At 36.4% G+C, this 21722-nt stretch overlaps 1 protein-coding gene across 3 annotated transcripts in view; it reads left to right on the forward strand.

Moving 5' to 3' along the window:
• Nucleotides 1–17480, forward strand: part of GABRA1 (gamma-aminobutyric acid type A receptor subunit alpha1) — a 41746-nt gene extending 24266 nt beyond the window's left edge. For all 3 annotated transcript variants that reach the window (XM_021549505.3, XM_021549507.2, XM_021549506.3), the window contains exons 7-10: nt 2933–3076; nt 8018–8170; nt 10736–10938; nt 14656–17480. In XM_021549505.3, coding sequence (XP_021405180.1) covers nt 2933–3076; nt 8018–8170; nt 10736–10938; nt 14656–14964 — 809 coding nt within the window. In that variant the 3' untranslated portion in view covers nt 14965–17480. The remainder of the gene's footprint in view (nt 1–2932; nt 3077–8017; nt 8171–10735; nt 10939–14655) is intronic.
• Nucleotides 17481–21722: the final 4242 nt, after the last annotated feature.

Genomic DNA, 21722 nt, shown 5'->3' on the forward strand with positions numbered 1-21722 from the left:
ACAGTGCACGGTTTTGCAGATTACTGAGGACTTTGCCTCAGTTAAATGACTAAGATTTGCAGAAATTATTAAATGAAAGGGATAGATAATGTGGATTTGCATAAAAGTCCAGAACCAGAAGATAGCAACAAGACAGCAGAAAAACATGCAAGTATATCTGCATCTTTTGTATCAAAATTGATCTTTCTATTTTCTATCCTTAAAAAAATATTTTCATAGTAGACTTAATTTTCTTAATTGAACCAAAAAATCGCTGATATTTCTGATAGGCCATTTCTTACACCACTCAAAGACAATAACTGACATTCTAAGCTCAGAGTAAAGCTGTGAACTGTCATGTTTTACAAGTTTTTTTGGTTTGGTTTTTTTGTTGTTCTGTTTTTTTGGGTTTTTTTTGTTTGAACACTAATGTTCTATGAAAGCTGTCCCCAAAAACAAGTAACTAAGTAACTATAAATGCTTGGAAAGATCATCAGACAAAAATCAAGGAGTTTTCAAGGGAATTTTTCATTCTCTCACTAAATTCAATCAAGCTCCTAATCTGGGATCCTCATGAGGAGTTCCTTCTGTAGCATGGTTCTGCTGCAAACACTGCATGAAGAATTCACTGTTGAAAACAGCCCTTAAAGCTGGATCTCTCCCTTCCTTCTCATCAGATCATATGCCATAATTATCAAGTTATAGAATATTTCTCTCAATATTTTATTTTTGATATAAATAGAAATATATCCAACAGGACAAATGGCTGGACCCAAGCAAGTTAGGAAAATGAGCCTCACTGTTACACATGAAAAAGAACAGATCTTATAATTAATTTTCACTTTTTAAGTGAGAATCATATTTAAATACATTTGGGACATTTTTGTCAAACTAAAGCAATTAATTATAATCATCTTAACGGACTGGAAAATTTACTGGAAATGAATTTAATTGTCACAAAATCCATGCTTAAAGTGCAGACTACAATCTAACACCTAGCTCCCCAAGGTAGTGTTTGCCTAGCTCCATTTGTTTTAGATTAAATTGGATAAGAGGTTTTTTAAGTCCTCCACTGTTACTCATCATTTCTTGGAGCTGGATTCCTAAAAGCCTCACAATGGAGTTGCACATCTCCTGTGGACTCTGCCCATACTGTAGGGACCAATAAATGTTTGACCCAGCTCCAAGGCTAAAGTGATTTGCCAAAGAGCAGCTTAAGCTAGAGGTTATTCCAGTGTAAATTCAATGTAACAAATGCTAAAGAAATTCTGGAACAACAAAATGCCATATGTTGGCAAAACAAAATCAGAAAGGCAGATGCTCTCCTCAACTCTTACCACAAACATCTGATTGTCAGTTTAAAACTGAGGCCACTCTGGAAAGCAGCAGTGATGGGAGCAGATGGCTGCACTGCTGCTTATGCAACATCAATTGGAAGCTGAGGGGGGCAGCAGAACTGAGACCAAATCTGGCAGCTCAATTCTAGCACTGCCCAGTGCACCCCCTTCCCTCTAAACCAATCCAGTCATTCTCAGTAGCTCAGAAAAGCACTCCTCTCTCTTCCAAGATCTTCTCATACTCCAGAACAAATGCTTGAAAATTAATTTTATTACTGTCTTTATGTGACTAGATTAGCAAATCAATTTCTGCATTTACTCTGGCCATTATTTTTAAAGTCAGAATTATTAAGATGTAGATTGGCTTTTGCCATTGACTCCAAAAACATTCCAAGCTGTGTTGATATGTTACAATGCTTAGGGAATATGAAGCCCAAAGATAAAAGCACCCTTTAGTTTCAATAATGCAGAATCAAATGCCATGCAATTAATTTACCAGCACGTTCTACCCAACCAACTCTTCAATTACAGAGCTGTTATCTCTTACACTGATAAGGTAGAATTGCTAACTCACTAACGAGGTTAAGTGAATCAGATTCCTCCCTTTCCCTTCCTTCTTGTCAGTCTGAAAAAAAGGGAAATTCTCATCTTGTAGGTAGAATCCTTCTGTCATTTTGAATGCCCTAATATTTCACATCCAGCTGTAGCTGCCTTTGGTGGGTGCAAGCTTGATGCAGATTCTGGCCACACGTTCATGCCCATTCATGCCTTTGGGTACTTTTTAGGTGTAAAGAATTACATGAGCTGCCTCTGTGTAGTCAATTAACTCCCACCCAACTGCTCCAAGTGAGAGCTGCCAGATTCCAAACAGCACAAAATGACAGCAGTATTTTACTACGGAATTAGGATTAAAAATATTCTGGAAAGAACATAACAGCACAAAGCCCCTCAATGGCATGTGTAGATGCCACTGGATTCTCTGTGTAACATATCAGACTGTTGGGCTTGGAGAGCCCACAGTATTTTTCTTTTGCCTTGTTCCAAACTCAAGTCTTGCGTGTGAGGATTATTCAGAAATAACCAAGGCAAAAACCAAGAAATAGACTAATTGTGACTTAAACTCACTTTCTCCTAGGCAGCCTCAGAAATGTCTGCTAGACCCATTTTACAGCATGACAATGTGATGGGGCATGACCAAATGGCAGCTGTAGCCAGGCTGAGAGGGACTTACAGAGGCCCAGGCAACATCACACTATGAACATTGAAAAATCTGGGGCTCATCTTTCTTTACAATAGCTGGGAGTCAGAAAAAGCATTGGAGTTCTTGCATGTTTATGAAATTCCACTCTCACTTCTTTATAAAGGAAGGAAATATATGAGAGAAATATATTCATGCCATAGAGGACCAACCTTAATCCAGCCCTACAGCAGATATTTAGCTATTTTGTAAAAATCAATTGTACTTCCTATAGATAAATTCCAGTAATATAGTTGTGGGTTTCCACAGATAATTAAAGAGAATTAAATATTCACAATACTGCTCAAAATATTGTTCTGACAAAGCCATAAGGCAATAAAGTGCAAAGCTTAAATGCAATGTATTTCTTTTAAATTAGATGCTTATACCAGAGCAGAGGTTGTGTATGAGTGGACACGGGAACCAGCAAGGTCAGTGGTTGTGGCTGAAGATGGCTCTCGACTGAACCAGTATGATCTGCTTGGACAAACTGTGGACTCTGGAATTGTGCAGTCCAGTACAGGTCTGTGACAAATATTTTGGAAGGGTGATATTTAACTGTCAAGACGTAATTCAGAGTAGGATTAAAAAATACAAAGACATAAGAGTGAGGGGAAAATTATAATATATGTACTTCAGATTAGGAAAATATGATTCTGAAAAGATAATACATTCTAGGATTATTTTCCTACTTCAACTGGTGGTAAAGATATGTGAACAATTAAAAAGCTTGCTACAGTGTCAAATCTACCCAGAAAAAACAGTAATTTATGTAATAAAGAAGCATTCCTCATGTTCTTCTCATATTATTTGCTTACTATATAGGCTGATAAAAATAGCATAACAATATGAATCCTCAAAGATCATATTTCTGGAGGCAGTGAAGTTGCTAAAAGCAAGTGCATAGTTTCTCAAGGAAGTATTTGGAGAATGAAAAAAACTGTCAGCAAATTCAAAACCATCTGAAACATCCAAGCATGACTTCCTTTAATGGTGGTACCAGCTTTAACTCCAAAACTTTCATGAGATACAGAGATACAGCTGACATTTATAGTATGACATACCTGTAACCTTGAAGCTGGCTACAGCCCCTTGCTTTTTCACCTTTGCAGTGCTTGTTTCAAGATGTAAATTTTCCAAAGTTTATTTTCTAATAATTTGGATGATCTAAATGCAGGAAGAGACTAAACACTGGGCACAAAAAAGACCTCTACTGACCAGACTGATTGGTCAAAGGACCAAAGCAGCGCTGCTTTAGGGGAAGGGGTTGTATTGCTCTGGGTACAGCCAGCATTGTGACTTAGAGAGAAGTACACTCCCAACTGCATAAACCAAATTTCCTAATGTATTGCTGTTAAAGTCAATGAACATTTAAAGGAAATTGAGTCACTTTAAGGTGAACCGGAATTTGTGTCTGAATTTTTTATTTAGCTTGTTAAAATGTATTCATATGCTCTATTAAGCCAAGAAAAGCTCTCACAGACAAGTTTCTAGGTTACTGCTTGGAAGCTTCTGTTCAGTTGATATAAAAGTAAGTGGGATGGCAATAACAGGAACTTTGCATGAGAACAGCATCAACACAGTTGCTCCCACTGCTGAGCACAGAGGTGTGCAGCAAGCAGGTACAAAGGGGAGAACTCTTGACCTTCCACAGATTGAAACGTTGCCACTGGCTTTTCTGCAGCCAATAATTCACCCCGGCTGCCTTTTGCTGGAAAGTCAATAGGATTTGAGGGGAGCTGCAGGGATCTCATGGTGCTCTCAGGGACACCTTGCCAGCCTGTGGGGCTGCCTTGGCTCCCTGCTTGCTGCTCTAAGGGCAGCAGGAGAATCAGGAAAGACTCATGAGGGAGCACAACTAAACCAAACAGAAATGCCAAACATGGTTTAGGGTAATTAGATAGCAATGTGAGGAGCATGCTATAAACTCTTAAGGAGGGCAGACAAGAAATTTTCAAACAGAACTGAAACATAAGTTTAAGATTTCTTCATGCATTTTCACGAATAAGCAGTTTGTTTTGCCCTTGCTATTTTAAAGATATGAATTCTGCCTCCTTTTTCTACCTGAGGAAAACTCATTACCATTGCTATCTATAAGGTTAAATACAGTATGGTTAATACCTAAAATATGCTGAGATGAAGATATTGTTGTCTAGATGCTGAAAAACAGTACAAAGAACTAAATGGAATAGTTACCAAAACTAAAAACAATTACATTTCAGAATCTTTTTTGTGTTTGCAGATTTATAATCCTCTTTAATTACTACCTGATAAGCGTTGCAGCAATTCAGGCTGAAATAGATAAGAATACAGAGTTGAGAAAGAAAAATATTTATTGCTTGCAATTTCAATGTCTCAAAAGAAAATTCTTCATTATTTGCTTTGGAAAGAAAAATGCTTTGCTTTTTCCATACTAAAGGTGAGGATCATTAGTAGTTAATAATACCTTTTCTCCAGCTACTGATTCATATTGACTCAGAAAGATTTTTAAATTATCCTTTTTGTAAGCACCTTAAAAAATGCTTAAAGGGCTTGTGCAGGTTTCTATTTATATAGCATTACTTTGCCACCTTGGAAACATTGTTTTACACTGAGAATCATCAGGATTTATATTCAAAACACATTTTTTTCCTTATCTCTGTAAATATGCAGAGATGATGTTGTTCTTAAGAGGATTTTTGATTGAGTTACATGGCATAAATAGTAAATGATAAATACTTTGTTTTAAATTAATGGCAAGGAAAGCCTTACTTCTTTACCTACAGTACTAGAAGAAGAAATGAAGAAGAAATTCAGTCCCCATTTCAAACTTTATATCTGATGTGATGCACATTTACTTCAGGTGTTTTTAAATCTGGTTTTTTACAAATCATTTACAGAACACTGAGACACAGCTTTAATGTAACTTTACTGAATTATCAACTACTTTTTTTCTATGGGCACAGGTTAGTTTATACCACCTGCTCATTTGACTCATTTATTGCAAAATATTGTAGAATTAAGGGCTTATTAAAAACTCCACCTACAGAAGCACTGAACACAAGTACAAACTCTTCCAGACCTCTGGAAATATTCCAGCATGGACAGTTATTCAAAAATTAAATTAATATATATGCAGATTTTTTTTTAAAGACTTTTAAATGCTTCATATTGTCTATTATATATAAACTAATTTAAACACTGGAATGAATGAATAAAATGGAAACCAGATTTACCTGCACAACACAGTTATTTGTAGAAGAGTTTGGGAATTACAATTTAGCCAAGAAGAAATATCTTTCTTTCTAACTTCCTTGGATAAGAAAAGATAAGAGATAAGAGAATATAAGATGTATAGGCAACAACTTGTGAAAGCCTAGCAATCTGACACTGAATATAGGCAATATTTTACTCAAGAGCTATTTGAAATTTTAGATTGTAGGGAATTTTATGACTGTATTGCAATGCTTCCAAAACAGAATCACAGAGGAACTGGAAAGTTATGAGTGATCAGCAGCTGTCACAAATGTGGTGACGCTATTCAATTAAAGAAATGCAGAAAATGTGGAAAACTGAAGATGCAGTGAATAACTGGAGTGCTTTCATGTCCTGCAGCCAGTTCAATCAACCTTATCAAACATCTACTATCTTTTAATAAGTGACTGCCCAAGAAGTGCAGTCCATTGGTACTGTGGGAACTTCAGAACTTGGCTGTGCCTTATAACTGAAGTGCAGATCAGTATTGCAGGTGTGCCTTGCCCAATTCACTCCTCCCAGTGCTCTTTATCTGGCTCCCAGCTCAGACCTGCTGCAGTGCTTAACAGACCAGAGTAATCCCTGTCTTTTTAATTGCCTTTATGCTTTGGATCTTGTTCTCATTTTCCAGAGGTTAAAAATACTTTGATAATTTAGGCAGCTAAATAAAGCTTCAGAGTACAGTGGTGTGTTCACTCTGTATTCTTAGCTTGCCATCCACAATCAGTGAATTAATTCTGACATACCGTTGTGCGCATTCTATATCTGATTGCATTAAAATAGGTTCCCACGTCATATTTTAAGTAGATAAAATTAAATTATTGGCTCTCCTAGCCAAGACTGGCAACTTTTGTAAGATCATAATCTCTGGTACAGAGGAGGAGGAGTTTCAGTGAAAGTTAAAGAAAGGTGAGCAAAATTCAAGTAATAATTCCCACTATACTACAGCCATTCTTATTTTGGAAAAAAAAAAACAAACCAAACTTGTATATCCTTTACCATTAAATTTAAAATTTATTCTCTTTTCCCCCTTTGCTGCTGTCTTTTATATAGAAAGAATATTGTCATATCTTATAAATAAGCTTTTCTTGGGGTTAGAAATTGAGCAAGATTGCTCAAATAAATGTTCTTCTGGACTCTGCATTACAGCAATGGGCATTTGACATGCTCTGTGCATAAGCATTCAACGTCTAGACACAGTTTTTCAATCAAGTTTAAGCTTTTCCTATACGAGAGCAGTTTTTTCCTTCCATCTGCCTACATTTTAAAATAGAACTACAGTAATTTCACATGTCATCTCTGATCTAGACAGAAGTTTCCACTCAGTTATGTGTCTACTTGTTTCATTCCTAAGATGTTCATTGCATAATAAGAAGAATAAGTCTACTAAAAAATATATAAAAATTAAAAACAATAGGTTTTTCAATCTTTGAAGAATATACTGTTTGCCAAAATCCACTTTAAATTATAGAAATGATCTGAAAATGAGCAATATTTGCTCTGCTGGCAAGAAAGGTTTATGGAATGAAGTAAATATATTAGAATATTATATATATTTATATTTATTATTGAAAGTATAAATAAAATGCATTTATATATAAAAACCAATTAATTTTCATTGCATTTGAAGTACCCAGCTCATACAACTTTGTTGCTCCAAAATCTCCAAAAGCTAATGAAAATCCTGTGTGCTATTCTTGTAGTAATCATTTATTTCAGGAGAGAATAATGATTTACTAAGGTCCTAAATTAGCAGAAGAGGGACACTTCAGAGTACATAAAGCACCAACAGAGGTAATGCAAACACTGTCACCTCAGCAATTACATCTTAAGCTTGACCCAACAGAAACATTTTTGGGAGGCTGTGTTGATTCAGTCTTTAGATGATGTTTACATGGTGATGCTGTGGTGGCTTAGCATTTTCTAATGGAATAAGATCTTCTACAAGAGTTTTAAACAGCCACCAGTTAATGCAGACTTTCATTCACTACTCATCAGAGAAAATATGTAAATTTAATTAACATTTCCCAGAAATGTCTAGTTTTGTATTATTAAGGAAAAAATAGAAAAACCCACCAGGTTTATTAAGTGTTTTCTTCAGACCTGACCCATTTTGATTTGAGGACTTCTATTTTATAATAGGAGTGGATGTAATGACAAATACTTCCTACAAAGACCTCTGATGTGTATATTTATAAAAGCTTTAATGTTCTTTTTTTCTTGGTTTTAGGAGAATATGTTGTTATGACTACCCATTTTCATTTGAAAAGGAAGATTGGTTACTTTGTCATCCAGACTTATCTGCCATGCATCATGACAGTGATACTGTCACAGGTGTCCTTCTGGCTGAACAGAGAATCTGTTCCAGCAAGAACTGTATTTGGTGAGCAACACCTATAAACCTCCTGGCAACCATGAGGCAATTGGGTTTCAGAAATGTTATGGTAAATGTATTTATTGTAACATGGTATTGGAGAGCAGTGTGAGCCTGGACATGCTGCAGCACACAGGAGCTAACAAATTTCATTGTGAAAATCTAGGTCCAAAGCTTTTAAACTGATTTTGGAACTGACCTGCAAATACCTCAAGCCATCCATTACCAATTGAATATTCCAAAACAATCAGATTATGAATGTAACATCTATGACAATGGCAATAATGTTAATCATGGGATTATCAAAAAAGGCTTTAATCAGAGGGTATCTATCATCTGACATCTTTAGGCCTGTAGGAAATTCTTATTTTAATATTTTTTTCCTTAATCCCTTTTACAGGCTACTGTTAGCTCAGCAACAATTTATTGTGCTTACAGCAGTGAATACATGCACTCAGGGAATGCAGTGAGAAGGCAATCTGAAAGACCCTCCAGTTTATACATATATATATATATATGTGTATAAACAGTTTATACATATCCAGCTGGTCCCTAGAGTTTAACCTGTGCTTGCAAATGCTTATCTTAAAACTCTTATATTCTTTCATGTTCTTTGGAAATACTAACCCAAGTCAAGTACATATTTGAAAAAAAAAATCAAAAAATGACTTTTCATTTAGGAAAGGTAGAACCTGAGATTTTGCTATGTGACCTAGTCTTTGGTGATATCCAGATGGGACTGCTGAACACCTTTGGCAGGAGGTGGAAGCATCCCCAGCCAAGCTGGCTCTGACACTCCTTTTGCTGCCTCAGGGCACTGCAAGGACAGGATGCTTTGGGCCCTTTGGCTTTGCCAAAGAGAATTAACTCATTTGTTCTGAATGTGGCAAAGACAGAGTCACTGTTGAGAAATGCAGACTCTGAAGCTCGTGTTGAACAAGAGCTATTTTTATGGATCTTTTCTTGCACCATTCACAGCTGTGCTTTAGTTCCTCAATTTCTCTGGAAATCAATCACAACTTGCATAGCCTTAGACCTCATGAACCAAGCAGTGGCTTTCTGTTGATATACAGATGTGCATTTACAGAACAGTGGTTTAGACTACAGTATAATTTGTTAAATTTGATTTACATAATGTTGTTTAGATTAGCAACTAGAATTAATTCTGAATTTTTAACATCAGCTTTGCTGAGAACTACTTTACTAGGGGTTTTTATAGTCAAATCCATTGAAATTGTAATAATTTTACCTCTTTTTGCACATACCATTTAAAAAGAAATGTCTTCTCATCAGTTTGAAATGTTGTACTTCACTGTCATTAGATGGAGAGAAGAATTTCCTAGTCTCAATGGACAATATATAATCCTGCACAATTTTCAAATGCTGTCTTCACAGGCTCAAGAACCCACAGATTTCTCAGTTTTCCTTTTACAATACAGTTATTTAGTAAATACTCTTGGGTTTACTCCACATTATGTATCAAGATTTTCATTTCAAAATGGCTGTGAAACAAAGTTTCAGAACACCTTGCATGAATGCATATACACACAGAAACACAACACTGATCTTTTAGCCCACTTAGTACCACAGAAAATAAAATTTCTTAAATCTTTCTTCTACTACTGTGTAAGAGAAACATAAGGTCACTAGCAATAAGTCAAAGAACACATTTTGTTGCATCTCAAGAAAGCAAAATTGCTTCCTCATTAGGCACTAATAATTCAAGCTCTTCACACTACCACGTAAATATGTTGTTCATTAATTGACCTATCTTAGAGCACTGTTCATTTCCACTAACACTCAGTGCAGTGAAGATGAACTCGCCAGACACATTCAAGACATGACAGTGCAGTTGTCAAGGTAACTTGTGGACGTGTGATTTGATGTCAGTGCCTTGTGTGCACTCAGAGATTCGTTTCTCCAAGCAGCTGCAAGTAGAGTGAATTCAGCACAGCCCTGCTTGCTCTCTGGGGCCAGGTGAGAGGAAAGGTTCAGCAGTGAGAAGCTCTGATGTCAGAAATGCAAATTACACTGTCATTCTTATATAAAATCTTTGCTATGTTCAGGGTGTCAGTGAATAAAGGACAGAAATCTGTAAAACCACTGATTAAAAAAAAAAAGAAATAATACATAAAGCTTGGTGCCTTTGAAAGTAGCTTTGAAGTATAATATCCCAAATAAGCTGAAACAAGATTTTTAGTTTTCTAAGTATCTCAACTGCTACAAGAAAGAACTAAAGATGATAAATCATTACATCTCTAGTACAATTTGCAGGGCAGTACAGAACAGCAACAAAATCCTTCAAATACCAGGAAGAGTAAAGTAGTTCACAAATAATATGTCCATTCCAACTTTTAAAATAATATTTTAACTACAGCAAAGAATGAAAGCATAAAAAATGTTTTGAAAATCCTGCAACTTCCACAGAAGTGGAAACATACCATCCTCATTTAGCAACCAAACTCAGGTGGGGAAGTTTGTAAGAACCAGGGGTGTAGAAAACGCTGTACCACCTACAGCAGCTGGGACATGAGGCACAGAAAAGAGCCTGAAGACACAAACTCTGCTTTGCAGGGGTGACGACGGTGCTGACCATGACCACCCTGAGCATCAGCGCGAGGAACTCGCTGCCCAAGGTGGCCTACGCCACGGCCATGGACTGGTTCATCGCCGTGTGCTACGCCTTCGTCTTCTCGGCGCTCATCGAGTTCGCCACCGTCAACTACTTCACCAAGAGAGGCTACGCGTGGGACGGCAAGAGCGTCGTCCCAGAAAAGGTAACACCACCCCACGGCCACCCCGAAAGATCACGCTCTGCCACGCCTGCTCACTCGATGGGATGAGGTTTAGCATATTGAAAATTCTTATTATGTACAAACGTCACTCCAGTGACGTTTCTCCCCTCTCAGCCCCTAAATTATCAGGCTAGCCCAGAGATCCGAGACCTCAAGAAGAGGAACAAGATGGGCAAAGATTTCCAAAAGAGGCTCTCACCCCGATGTGGTTTTCCAGCTCTTTATTCTGTGATGTCCAGGGGAAAGAGCGGGGCACAGAGTGCAAACAGGAAGGGACACCACCTTATCTGGGCTCTGGACAGAGAGGGCCCTTTTGGTTCTCCACCAACCCTGTTGGGGGAGGAAGGAGGAGACCAGGCTGATCTTGATCAGAGTCACAAGGGTCCCAAGGAAAGGGGAGAAAATATGGCCTGAGCAGAATGTAACACTCCAGAAGAGTTTACTCCTGTTCCACATGCAACATTTCTATGCCATGATTACTTAGGCATTTAATACCTAAATACTAATTCTGACATACTGGGTGGTACTTTAGGCTATTAATAATGAGATATTCTACTGAGATTTTGACTTCGGGAATTGAGCAGAAACAAAGATGAATGTGTATTATTATAAGGGAAGGCATTTAGTTTTTTCTGTTTGAACAAGAGAAAGTGTGGATGCCTCAGTGTAAATGTAGGAAAAAAAATTTTGTGGCTGCAGTATTTGACAGTTCCCAAGGTATAGTGCTCCCCAGCACGAAACTCCAAAGGGCTGTTCTATCATCATGACCAAATAAATCACCACAGGAGTTCTTTTCTTCTTTTCTTAGCTATAGGAAAAATGTGTTTGTTTAGAAGGAAGAACTGAGAGCTGTGCTGGGAGTGTGCAATCCTGATCTGTACCACCATGAATGAACTAGAGAAAACTCACCGATTCCTTTCGGTCTGGGATCAGACCTGGTCCATAAACCACAGGTGCATCAAGAAATTGCTGAGCATATTTAGGGGCTGAAAGAGAAGTTTCCTGTTTCCTATGAGTTGCCATGTCAGCTGCTCCTGTGAGCAAGCTCATTCAGTTGGGTTAATTTCCCCAGCTGGTAATCCTGAACATTCACAGACTAGAGATCCAGTAGAACAGGTATTGGAAGAGCAGATGTAATCACTGGTATGCAAAGATATGTTTTTAATTCAGGATTATATGCATATATATTATTATGTATATTAATTGTGTAAGTCAGTGAAAAAACCTACAAATTTAATTAGGGCTTTTATACAATGGCAACTACTACAAAAGTATTGTAGAACAAATGAGTGAAGTATCAAAAGAAATTTACAGTAATGAGCTACACAACTGCTGCTGAATGTTGAGTTTTCAGTTATTGATGATACATTCACTGAAAATAATTTTTTTTATTCCTTTGGTGTTTTCATGACATTTGTTATAAAAATGAACTGCATTGATAGAACTGTATCCTTAAATATTAAATATTGCCTTGCTAATTTATCCTCCCTTGTAATGTAGATACTGTAATGAGCTGTTTTCATTTGTTACCAAGAAAATTACATTCTAAAAAAAAAAAAATTGCTACACAATACCCACCACAGTAAACATTGCTTAAAACATTGGAAGATTTATGGCTTTGTGCTCATTAGCAGGTAAGGGGCTTTATGTGTCATTTGCTGGTACCTGTGAGTTTTCTGCAGTGAGGAAAAGCAAGCAAGGCAAGCTCACAATGATCAGAGCATCACAGCTTAATCAAATTTAGAGCTCTAATTAGCTGTCATATTGCTTGTTCATGAAGCTGAATTTGACATGAAATATTAAGACCCAGGCTGGTGTCAGGTTTTTCTGTGGATCAGATTTCTAGTGACATTTAAATCTATTGAAAGGGTTTCCCCTGAGACTTCAGTGAAGCTGCTCTTTGTCTGCTGGATTTATTGCTGCTCACCAGAATATCTGAATGAGCAGCAAAGAGCCTTTACACTCAGCAACCATGTTAGCAGCCTCACTACCTGACAGGGGAACAATGGACAGCCAAAACAAACAAAAAAAAAACCACAACCCAAACAAAAACCAAAACAACAAAAAAGAACAAAACAAACAACAAAACAAAACCTGACATGGCTTATTTTGTTGGAATATTTTTTTAACCTGTTTGTTCTGAAGATTTGAAATTTTTTCTTGGCCTGAAGCTAAGAACTTTATTGCCATGAATTAAAGAACATCTACATCAGAGTCATTAGGTGAATCCCTTTCCTTACTAAGTAGCATAATTTTAACATTTGAGCCTACATTTCCTTCCAGCATGGGGCTCCAAAGCTGTTCCTCCACAAGCCTGTCCCCACTCGCCCTCAGGCTTTTGCAGCTTCATTTCCTGTTCCCATGTGTCCAGCACGAGTCTGTCCACTCCCTGAAATGTTCACCTTTTGAACAAGAATTTTTTAATCAAAACTCCATTATTAGGGGGTCAAAGTAGCCATTAACCTATAGCTGATTTGTCATTAGAAGCACTGTAACCACATAAAAAGTATTGCCTCCCTGGGCCAGCTGCTTCTTGAAAGCAGAGAATTGTATTTGGTGTCTTGAGAAATGACATAAGAGATCAAATTCCACTGATATTTTCTCTTCAACCATATCTTCCCCTCCCATCCCAGGAGGATAAAATGGACAACATTTGCCTTTTCTATTTGTGGCAAATACTGCCTGAAGATTTTGCTAAGCTGTTGGAATTGGTTTTTTCTATATGTTTTGCTGTCAAGGTTTTTTTTTTCTCATTAGTGGAAGAATCCTTACACCTTCTTAATGACCCACTGCATCTCCCTTCTGTCTTTATCCTTGGGCAGTGCCTGAAGAACAGGTTTGGTCTGCCAGAAACTGGACAGTTGAATTCTAACTGGTATGCCCAGACATCAAAATTTAATTTTTGTCCTACAGCTAGATACCAAAAATAGAATACTAGAAAACATAAGGACCTAGGGATAAAATAAGTTTAAATAAGCTCAAATCCTCCTCCCCTAAAAAGATATTCAGTATATTCTTGCTTTAGCAATATAGGTAGGTGGATGAAAAAGTCATACAGACATTAGTCTTTGCATATAGAATGGCATTTCAGCCATTATGATCCAATTTTAAGATTCAAAGAAGAACATTAAGTTTCTAATCCATAATTCATGTGACTCTGGTGTAAACCATTAGTGAGCAGAATACTGACAGCTTTGCATCTTATTGAGCAAACCACTCCTTTAGTGCATGGTTACATGATAATTTAGTGTGTAATTTTGCGTATAAATTATGTAAAAACTCTTCATATCACAATATTTGTCCTGATGTTAGAAAGGCTACATTTAGAATTTGACATCTTGTAAGTTTTTATCCCGATGAAGGGAAACAGTTGTTCGTGGGAATAATGAACTATGAGTGGTTTGTCACTGCTGATTATCATTAAAGGTGATTTAGCCAGTGAGTCTGGCTATCAGGTCTCATTTTTATCTATCAATCACCTACTTTGGTTTATCTAATACAAGTAATACAAATGGATGATTTTGTCTTTATTGTCACCTAAATATTTTGCATGAGTTCTGGGTATACCCAGAACTAACTTCTCTCTTACAGCTTATTACACTTTCTGCTATGAATTTGATTAATTGCAAAATGTTACAGTGCTTTTTCATAATTTCATCTGTTGAGAAGGTATTGAGAATATTTTCTTTTTTTCTTCAGCCAAAGAAAGTGAAGGATCCTCTCATCAAGAAAAACAACACATACACAGCTGCAGCTACAAGCTACACCCCTAATATTGCAAGGGACCCTGGGCTGGCAACCATTGCTAAAAGTGCAACAATTGAGCCCAAAGAAGTGAAGCCAGAAACAAAACCTGCAGAGCCCAAGAAAACTTTTAACAGCGTCAGTAAAATTGATCGGCTATCGAGAATAGCCTTCCCCCTGCTTTTTGGAATCTTTAATTTAGTCTACTGGGCTACCTACTTAAACAGGGAGCCCCAGCTGAAGGTTCAAACTCCACATCAATAACCTCATTTATTCACATAGTTTTGTTTTGTCTTTTGCTCTGGGAATTGCTTCCCTTTTTCACATACAGTAATTCCCATTTGCTTCATTGCCTCTGTCTTAAAGAAAAGAAAGGTTTCTTTAGTTAGGAAAAGGTAAAATATATCTGTATATTAAAAAAAAACTGTGTGAGCAAGAGAACATTATAAACTATATACTTTGGAAAAGTGATTTTGGAAATGGAAAAGAGTTGTAGAGTAATGGGAGGGTGGGGGAAAAAAAAAGGAACCATTTGTAGCAAGCTTAGTACTGAACATCCCCAAAAGATAGTGTATATGTACATGAAAAAGATATTTTTATTCAGAAGATAGTAGGGATGGGGGAAATATTCTTTATGACATTCCTGATGCACATCCTAGACTGTATCATTTTTTCAGCCACTGTTTATAATCTTTTCAAGGATGTAAATCTTTCCATTTGCTGAATCCCATATGATATGTTATTTTCCTAATCCCTTTTCTCTTCTATGTTCCAAACTACCTGACTTATAATATTAAATAGTCTTTAATGAGAAAGGAAATCTACTCACTCTAGGTACAGTTTGTCACTGTATAGCACATAAGATCTAACGGCAACAAATGCTTTAATCTGCTCTCTTACTGCAAGCTTGTTCCAAGCATTGTCACTAGACTAGATTTAAAACCAGTTGCACAACCAAGTGCAGATCCCAAATTTCTACTATCACCTGTGTAATCCAAACAATTCCCGGATGCTTTAACAATAGCTTTTACTCATCACTATGTTTTAGAGAGTTAAAACAAAAAAAAAACAAAACAAAATTTTTGCAAGCTCTAGATAAGTTGAATGTACTCTTTTATAAAATGATATATTAAAAGAAGCTTTAGACCGAGATTTATGAATAGCAGAAAGATAAAATATAGTATTTAAATAATATCTGTAAATATGCAGCATGAGATTGTACATTTTTTTACTTTTTTAAAGTTGTGTTCTTAAAACATTGTGTAGGATTCACCTCTTAGCTCTTAATATGTTATTAAATGCTCAACAAAACATATTTAGAGCCTGACTTAAAGGAAAAAATAAATCAGCAGAAAAAGTGGAAAAAAAAATCAGTGGAAAGCTTACAAAAATAAATAAGCAGAAAGTGCTTGGAATTTATTCCATTTGTAAAGTGGTTAAGTGTACAGCAGCTTGCAATTTGACAATGTCATCCAATGTATACTATTAGATTAATGACTGGTCTGCTCAGGTCATGCATAAACACTAAAGAACGGGATTATATTTGGTAGGTAAAAATGGTGAAATATTTGTTAAGACAGAAGTTCATCTGTATATTATTGCTATATTTGCTGAAACATAACTGTTACAATAAGCGATGTAATATATGTAGCATTAAATACAAAGAAGTCATACATAAAAGAATGTACAGAAAAATAGATTTTATTGAGTAAAATTACTACATTTCATTTTTACTGTAGCAATATATTTGTAGGAACAATATGTAAGGGCTTTAAATACAAGATGTCCATTTTGCAGGTATTGTGCTCCCTTTAAAAAACTTCTAGTCAGTATCATTACTGCTAACTCTTAGAAATAAACTTTCAGATAAAGTTTTTTCAAAGAGACTGGAAGAATGGTGGATATTTGCAAGAATCAATTAAAAATGTAATTTATGCTATGAATGGATTTTGAAACAGTGCTACATGAGTCTCTAGAGAAACAGCTACTGAGAGTCAAGTTTAATAGGCAGTAATTTCTAAACTCTTAATAAATCAAAAAGTTGACATTCTCTATCTACAAAAGGAAATATTTAATGTTTTATTTATTTTTTTTTAAATAATTCTTCATTGTCTAACATTTAGTCCTGTCTGAACTTGATAAGTTACTGATTGGATCTTATTTAAAAGGGGATGTTTCATCTCTGGTATCATGTGTAGATATATGTATAGAAAAAAATAAACTATGGCTCTTTAACTTCTGTGTACTTGTTTATCTTGTTATTTTTGGCGTTAAACTAGTGTGTTCATTTAGGGCATTTTATCTTTCTAGCAATTCATAGCTACCTTTTGGTCTGCATTTTGCACATTAGATGTGAATATTACTTACCTAGTCTGCTTTTTGCTATGCAATGATTGCATTATATCACCTCTTAGTTAGTCTATGCCAATAGTATTAAACTGTATAAACTTGACTGCACAGTTTATCAAAGACAAGGTATTCTCTATGTAGCTTTTTTACAATGCTTTGCTAAACCATGTAATAATAGTAAGTCTTCCTTGAAAATAATGATACACTCTTATAGAGGACAGTTTCTGTTTACTCCTGAGATAATTTTAAAAAGATGACATTGAATGTTTATTGCACCTCAGTGCAGTGATGTGGCAATAAAACCTAAATCTAATAGAGGTTGTTTATGGCAGAAGCATGTATTGCTTTACAGAGTTTAGCAAAAGCTCTTTATTTTATGTCAGACTGTAATTCTATTATAATAATAAAGCTAAAAATGTTCAATAATGCAAGTGAATGTTTTACTTTGGTTTTCTTTAGTTACTGCTTTTTATGACACATTGCTTGATTAGCTGCTATTCATTCAAAACCTTCATTTCCTTGGATTTGGTAATGAATGCAGTTTTAATAGATGTGATTTTCTGTCCAGTGTTTTCCAGGGACAAATATAACAGGAATGTTTCACAAATCTGATTTGACATTCAGAAAAGATAGTTCACTCTGTCCCATGTATATCCAGTAAAGCAATTAACTGGATCAGATGAACAATTGTTAAGGGTTTGTACCACAACATTGACTCATACAAGGTAGAAACAAAATAAAACACATTTCCTCCCAGATGTCAGATAAACCAGAGATTGAGAGTAAAAGTATGACTATTTAAGCTAGATATTTAACTGGGTAAATAAACATATAGATCTAAGAAAGACTGTTAGAACCTCAGGCTGTTTAAAGTATTTCACTTATTAAAGTAGTTATAGGGATAGCTTTCAAACAAGCATATGTATACCTTGAAAATTTTAGTTTTCAATTCCTCTTTCTTTCCCAAATATTAAAAAGGAGAGAGGAAAAGTCATTCCAGGGCATTCAGCCCTCAGACTTTTTTGGAAATGATCCTGGAAACAAAGGCTTGTGGTCTTCTGCAGGGAGACACATGTACAGACATACAACTTTAGGGGACCCAAAAGGCTGATAAAAATATATATTTGTAGATAACAATAGTCACAGTGTTCTCAGACATGACTCCTACAGAAGGAATCTTCAAAATGGAAGGAAAGACTGGAAGAACCCAGATTCTATTAATTTATTATGCTTTCTTCTATTTTGAATGAGGATAATGCAGTCTGAATCCCTGCTCCCTGCCTACCACTGACTCCGTGGAGATGAATCCCTATGAAAACCCACACGGGCTTTTCTGGAAGAGGATGGTAAAGAAAGTGTTTGAACACCCACCTCCTGTGTTCACATGCCAGATGCAGAGCATACATGGGGATTCTCACATCTTTGTCACCACTCAGACATTTTTAGGCAGAATTTTACTCAAGTAAAGATGAGTCAAAATGTCTAGAGGCAACAAGATTTGACTCAGAGGAAAAAAAAAAATATAACACTATTCAGTTTCACAGTGTGGAAGAACAGCCTCGTGAGGTGACAGATTCACAGCCACCAGTCAGTCCAGCATGGCCCCCTGACATGGGAGTTCTGTGTTTGTTCTGATGCCACATCAACAAAAGCTCCTTCATTTTTCCTTGAATCATCCCCAGAAGCTACTGCAGGACTTTCTTAGTGATCAAGAACCTTTTTTACACCACCAATGACTTTTCTAATGAAATTCTCTCTCTTGGACTCTAAGACCTGAAAAACCTGATTTTCTTTCTATCTTCTTCTATTTTTCATCAATATGATAAATAAAAACAGCTTACGAAACACCCTAATATCTAGAAAATGGGGCACACATGCTTCAAGGAGCAAGTAATAAGATAACTTCTTTCAGCCTGTGTTTTGTATCTGAATGACTGTCCAAATAAATTAGTGTGACTGGACAAAGTCAAACTTTTTCTTATGTGTTGTAAAAATATCAGTCATACTTTAAAATCTAAAAATGCTCCTCAGATCTCCTCAGACTTTTTATAGCAGATACCCTGAAGAAAAAAAATCCTTGTGCTATGCATAAACATGACATAGCTTAAATAAAAATGTGTTTACAGTCCTAGCACATGAATTTTACAAGTGAAGTGTATTATCAGCTTGTCAGGCTGTTGCTGTCATGTTCCATCTGATTACAAACTACGTCAAATACAACAAGAGAGGTAAAAGCCTTGAAACGACAAGTTTCTATAGGCTCACTCTCTCTGACCAAAAGCCCATCCAAACTGGCAGGATGACTTCACAGAAGCTGATAAATTTATTTGATTAAACTGCTTTAAGGCATTTGAAGATGGTCTGAGTGGGTTTTGCACTTGCAGCACAGCTGTCACGGGCATCTCACCCAAAGACTGGAGATACCTCCCCTCAAAAACCTGCACAGCCAACACAGGGCACAGCTTTTCTCTGTGGGCTGTCAAGGGAGCAAGGATGTGTTTGCTGAATCCTCCTTCAGCCAAGGACATTTGAATGTAAACAGACACAATGAATTTCCTTTCAAGTGTCCTTATAATACAGTATTTGATCAGCCTCAAGTGGTACAAGCCTAAGGATCTAAACCAGTCCCAAGGTGTTGCGTTTGTTTAGCAGTGATTTGCTGTTGGCTTCCCAGCACACTGCCTTTGCTACACTCTGATTTTACATCTATCATCTGATTAGCACCAGATCCCTGCAATGCCTCATAGGAAAAAATAATTCAGCTGCCATAGAATTAATGAAAGTTACTTAAAGACCCCTCATACTTAGAGACCCTGTTCCATTACTGCTGACAGCAGCAGAACCACACTTCAAAGAGGTGGATTGTAAGCTTCTAGGGTGGCTCACCATTGTAGTGGTATGCATTAATGTAACAAATTTACTGCAAGGATATGATAAACTCCAGAAAAAAAATTAAGAGAAGAAAATCTTTTATTGTTATCTAAAACCAATAATAAAACATAGTGAAACTACAATAGAAATATCGTTATCCTAAATGAAATTATCTTTTTTATGAAATACATTATAAAAGCAGTAAAATGGACTTCAGCCAAGAATCTTTCAAGTGAATACACCTTTTGAATTGGAGAAAAAGACAGTGGAGGTAATAGTAAAAATTGCTCCCGATTATTAGTACCTACTGTAGGCACATAAATTTAAGAAAGAAAACTACTATTTCACAATTAAACATAATCAAATAAGAGTTCACCTCTTTCTTGATGAAATTGTTAATTTTAATAATTCAGAAGGAATTTCAGACAGGGTTTTGACTTTTTTTTTTTTTGGGTACAAAAACCCCACAAACTTCAACATCTGGTTTAATCTTCTGCCTGAGAGCTGTGGCAGGCATGAAAAGTTGAGGGACACCATTCTTCAAGGTAGTGATGTATATGACAGGAAATAGAAATTTTACAACAAACATTATCTTTAACACAAGCACATAAAGTATTTTTGTAGCTACACATAATGCTCAGCTACACTTCATAGACATGACAAAACAATAGGCAGATTAATGTAAAAACATGGGCTTGGTTTCCATTGATGCACACATCCCTACCTTGCCTCACCAGCCCTGATTTGTAGGAACTCTGCTAATTTAGACCAAGAAAAGTGTGGCTTTGGGCTACTGGGGCCTTTACCAGCTTGTCCCTGATCAACATCTCATCTTCCCCTTGGAAGGCAAAGAGAACTTTAATGACACAGCTGGAGCAACATTCCCTTCCCACAGTTAAAGGACAGTGTGAACTCTGAGGAATGAATGCCCTGATACAATGTTTAATGGCTGCAAAGTCAGAATGTTCACACCCACAAGAACTTTTACATCCATGTCATCTATCCCTCAAAAGATAGCCAGATTTGCAGACAAGGTAAGTATTTTCCACTTCAGAGGATGCCAGCCATGATTTCACGAGCAGCTGTGTAAAAACTGGAGCTGTGCTCCCGTCACTGAATTCCTGAATATCAATGTTCATGTTCATCTCTGATGCTAACCCAGGCTTTCTTTTCCAACAAAGTTTTCAGGGCCAAAAGCTCTGCATCCATTTAATAGTTTTTGGACAGACAGATTTTTGGCTTGCAACTCCCAAGCAGTATAGAGAAGAATAATTTTAAGACTGAGACAGAAGAGAAAGGTCATTATGGACAATGCAAAGAACTGGTAAAGCACAAAGTCCTTATCACAGCTGTAGCTGATAACTAACCATCCATCATTCAGTCCCCTGGTCTGCTCCCAGCAAATGAGTTAATAAAACAAGAAAAATTCTTTCAAGTGGATATAAGCAGATTTAAACAGGTGCCTGATGCTTTTGAAAACCTCATTATTTCTATCCATGTACAGAATGACTTTTAAAAGCATACTGGTGAGGTTAAAAAGCAATTATAACACAAAAAAATCATTATATTGTGCAGCAAGTTCTGCTAACAAAATTTTCTGAGTCTGAATTCTACCAGAGCACACAGCTGAAAATCTTTCTCTTGCAGCTACACAAGCAATGCCATAAGTACTTGGGTGGCAAGCAACAGAAACATGAGTTTCAAGACTTTTAAAGATACAAAGAATTCTAGGTTATATTCACAATGCTGCAAAACATTTCTTAATTATATAACAGAGCTCAAAATTTCTATTGAGGGTTTTC

The sequence above is a fragment of the Lonchura striata genome, chromosome 15, assembly GCF_046129695.1.
Source record: "Lonchura striata isolate bLonStr1 chromosome 15, bLonStr1.mat, whole genome shotgun sequence".
NCBI lineage: Eukaryota > Metazoa > Chordata > Aves > Passeriformes > Estrildidae > Lonchura > Lonchura striata.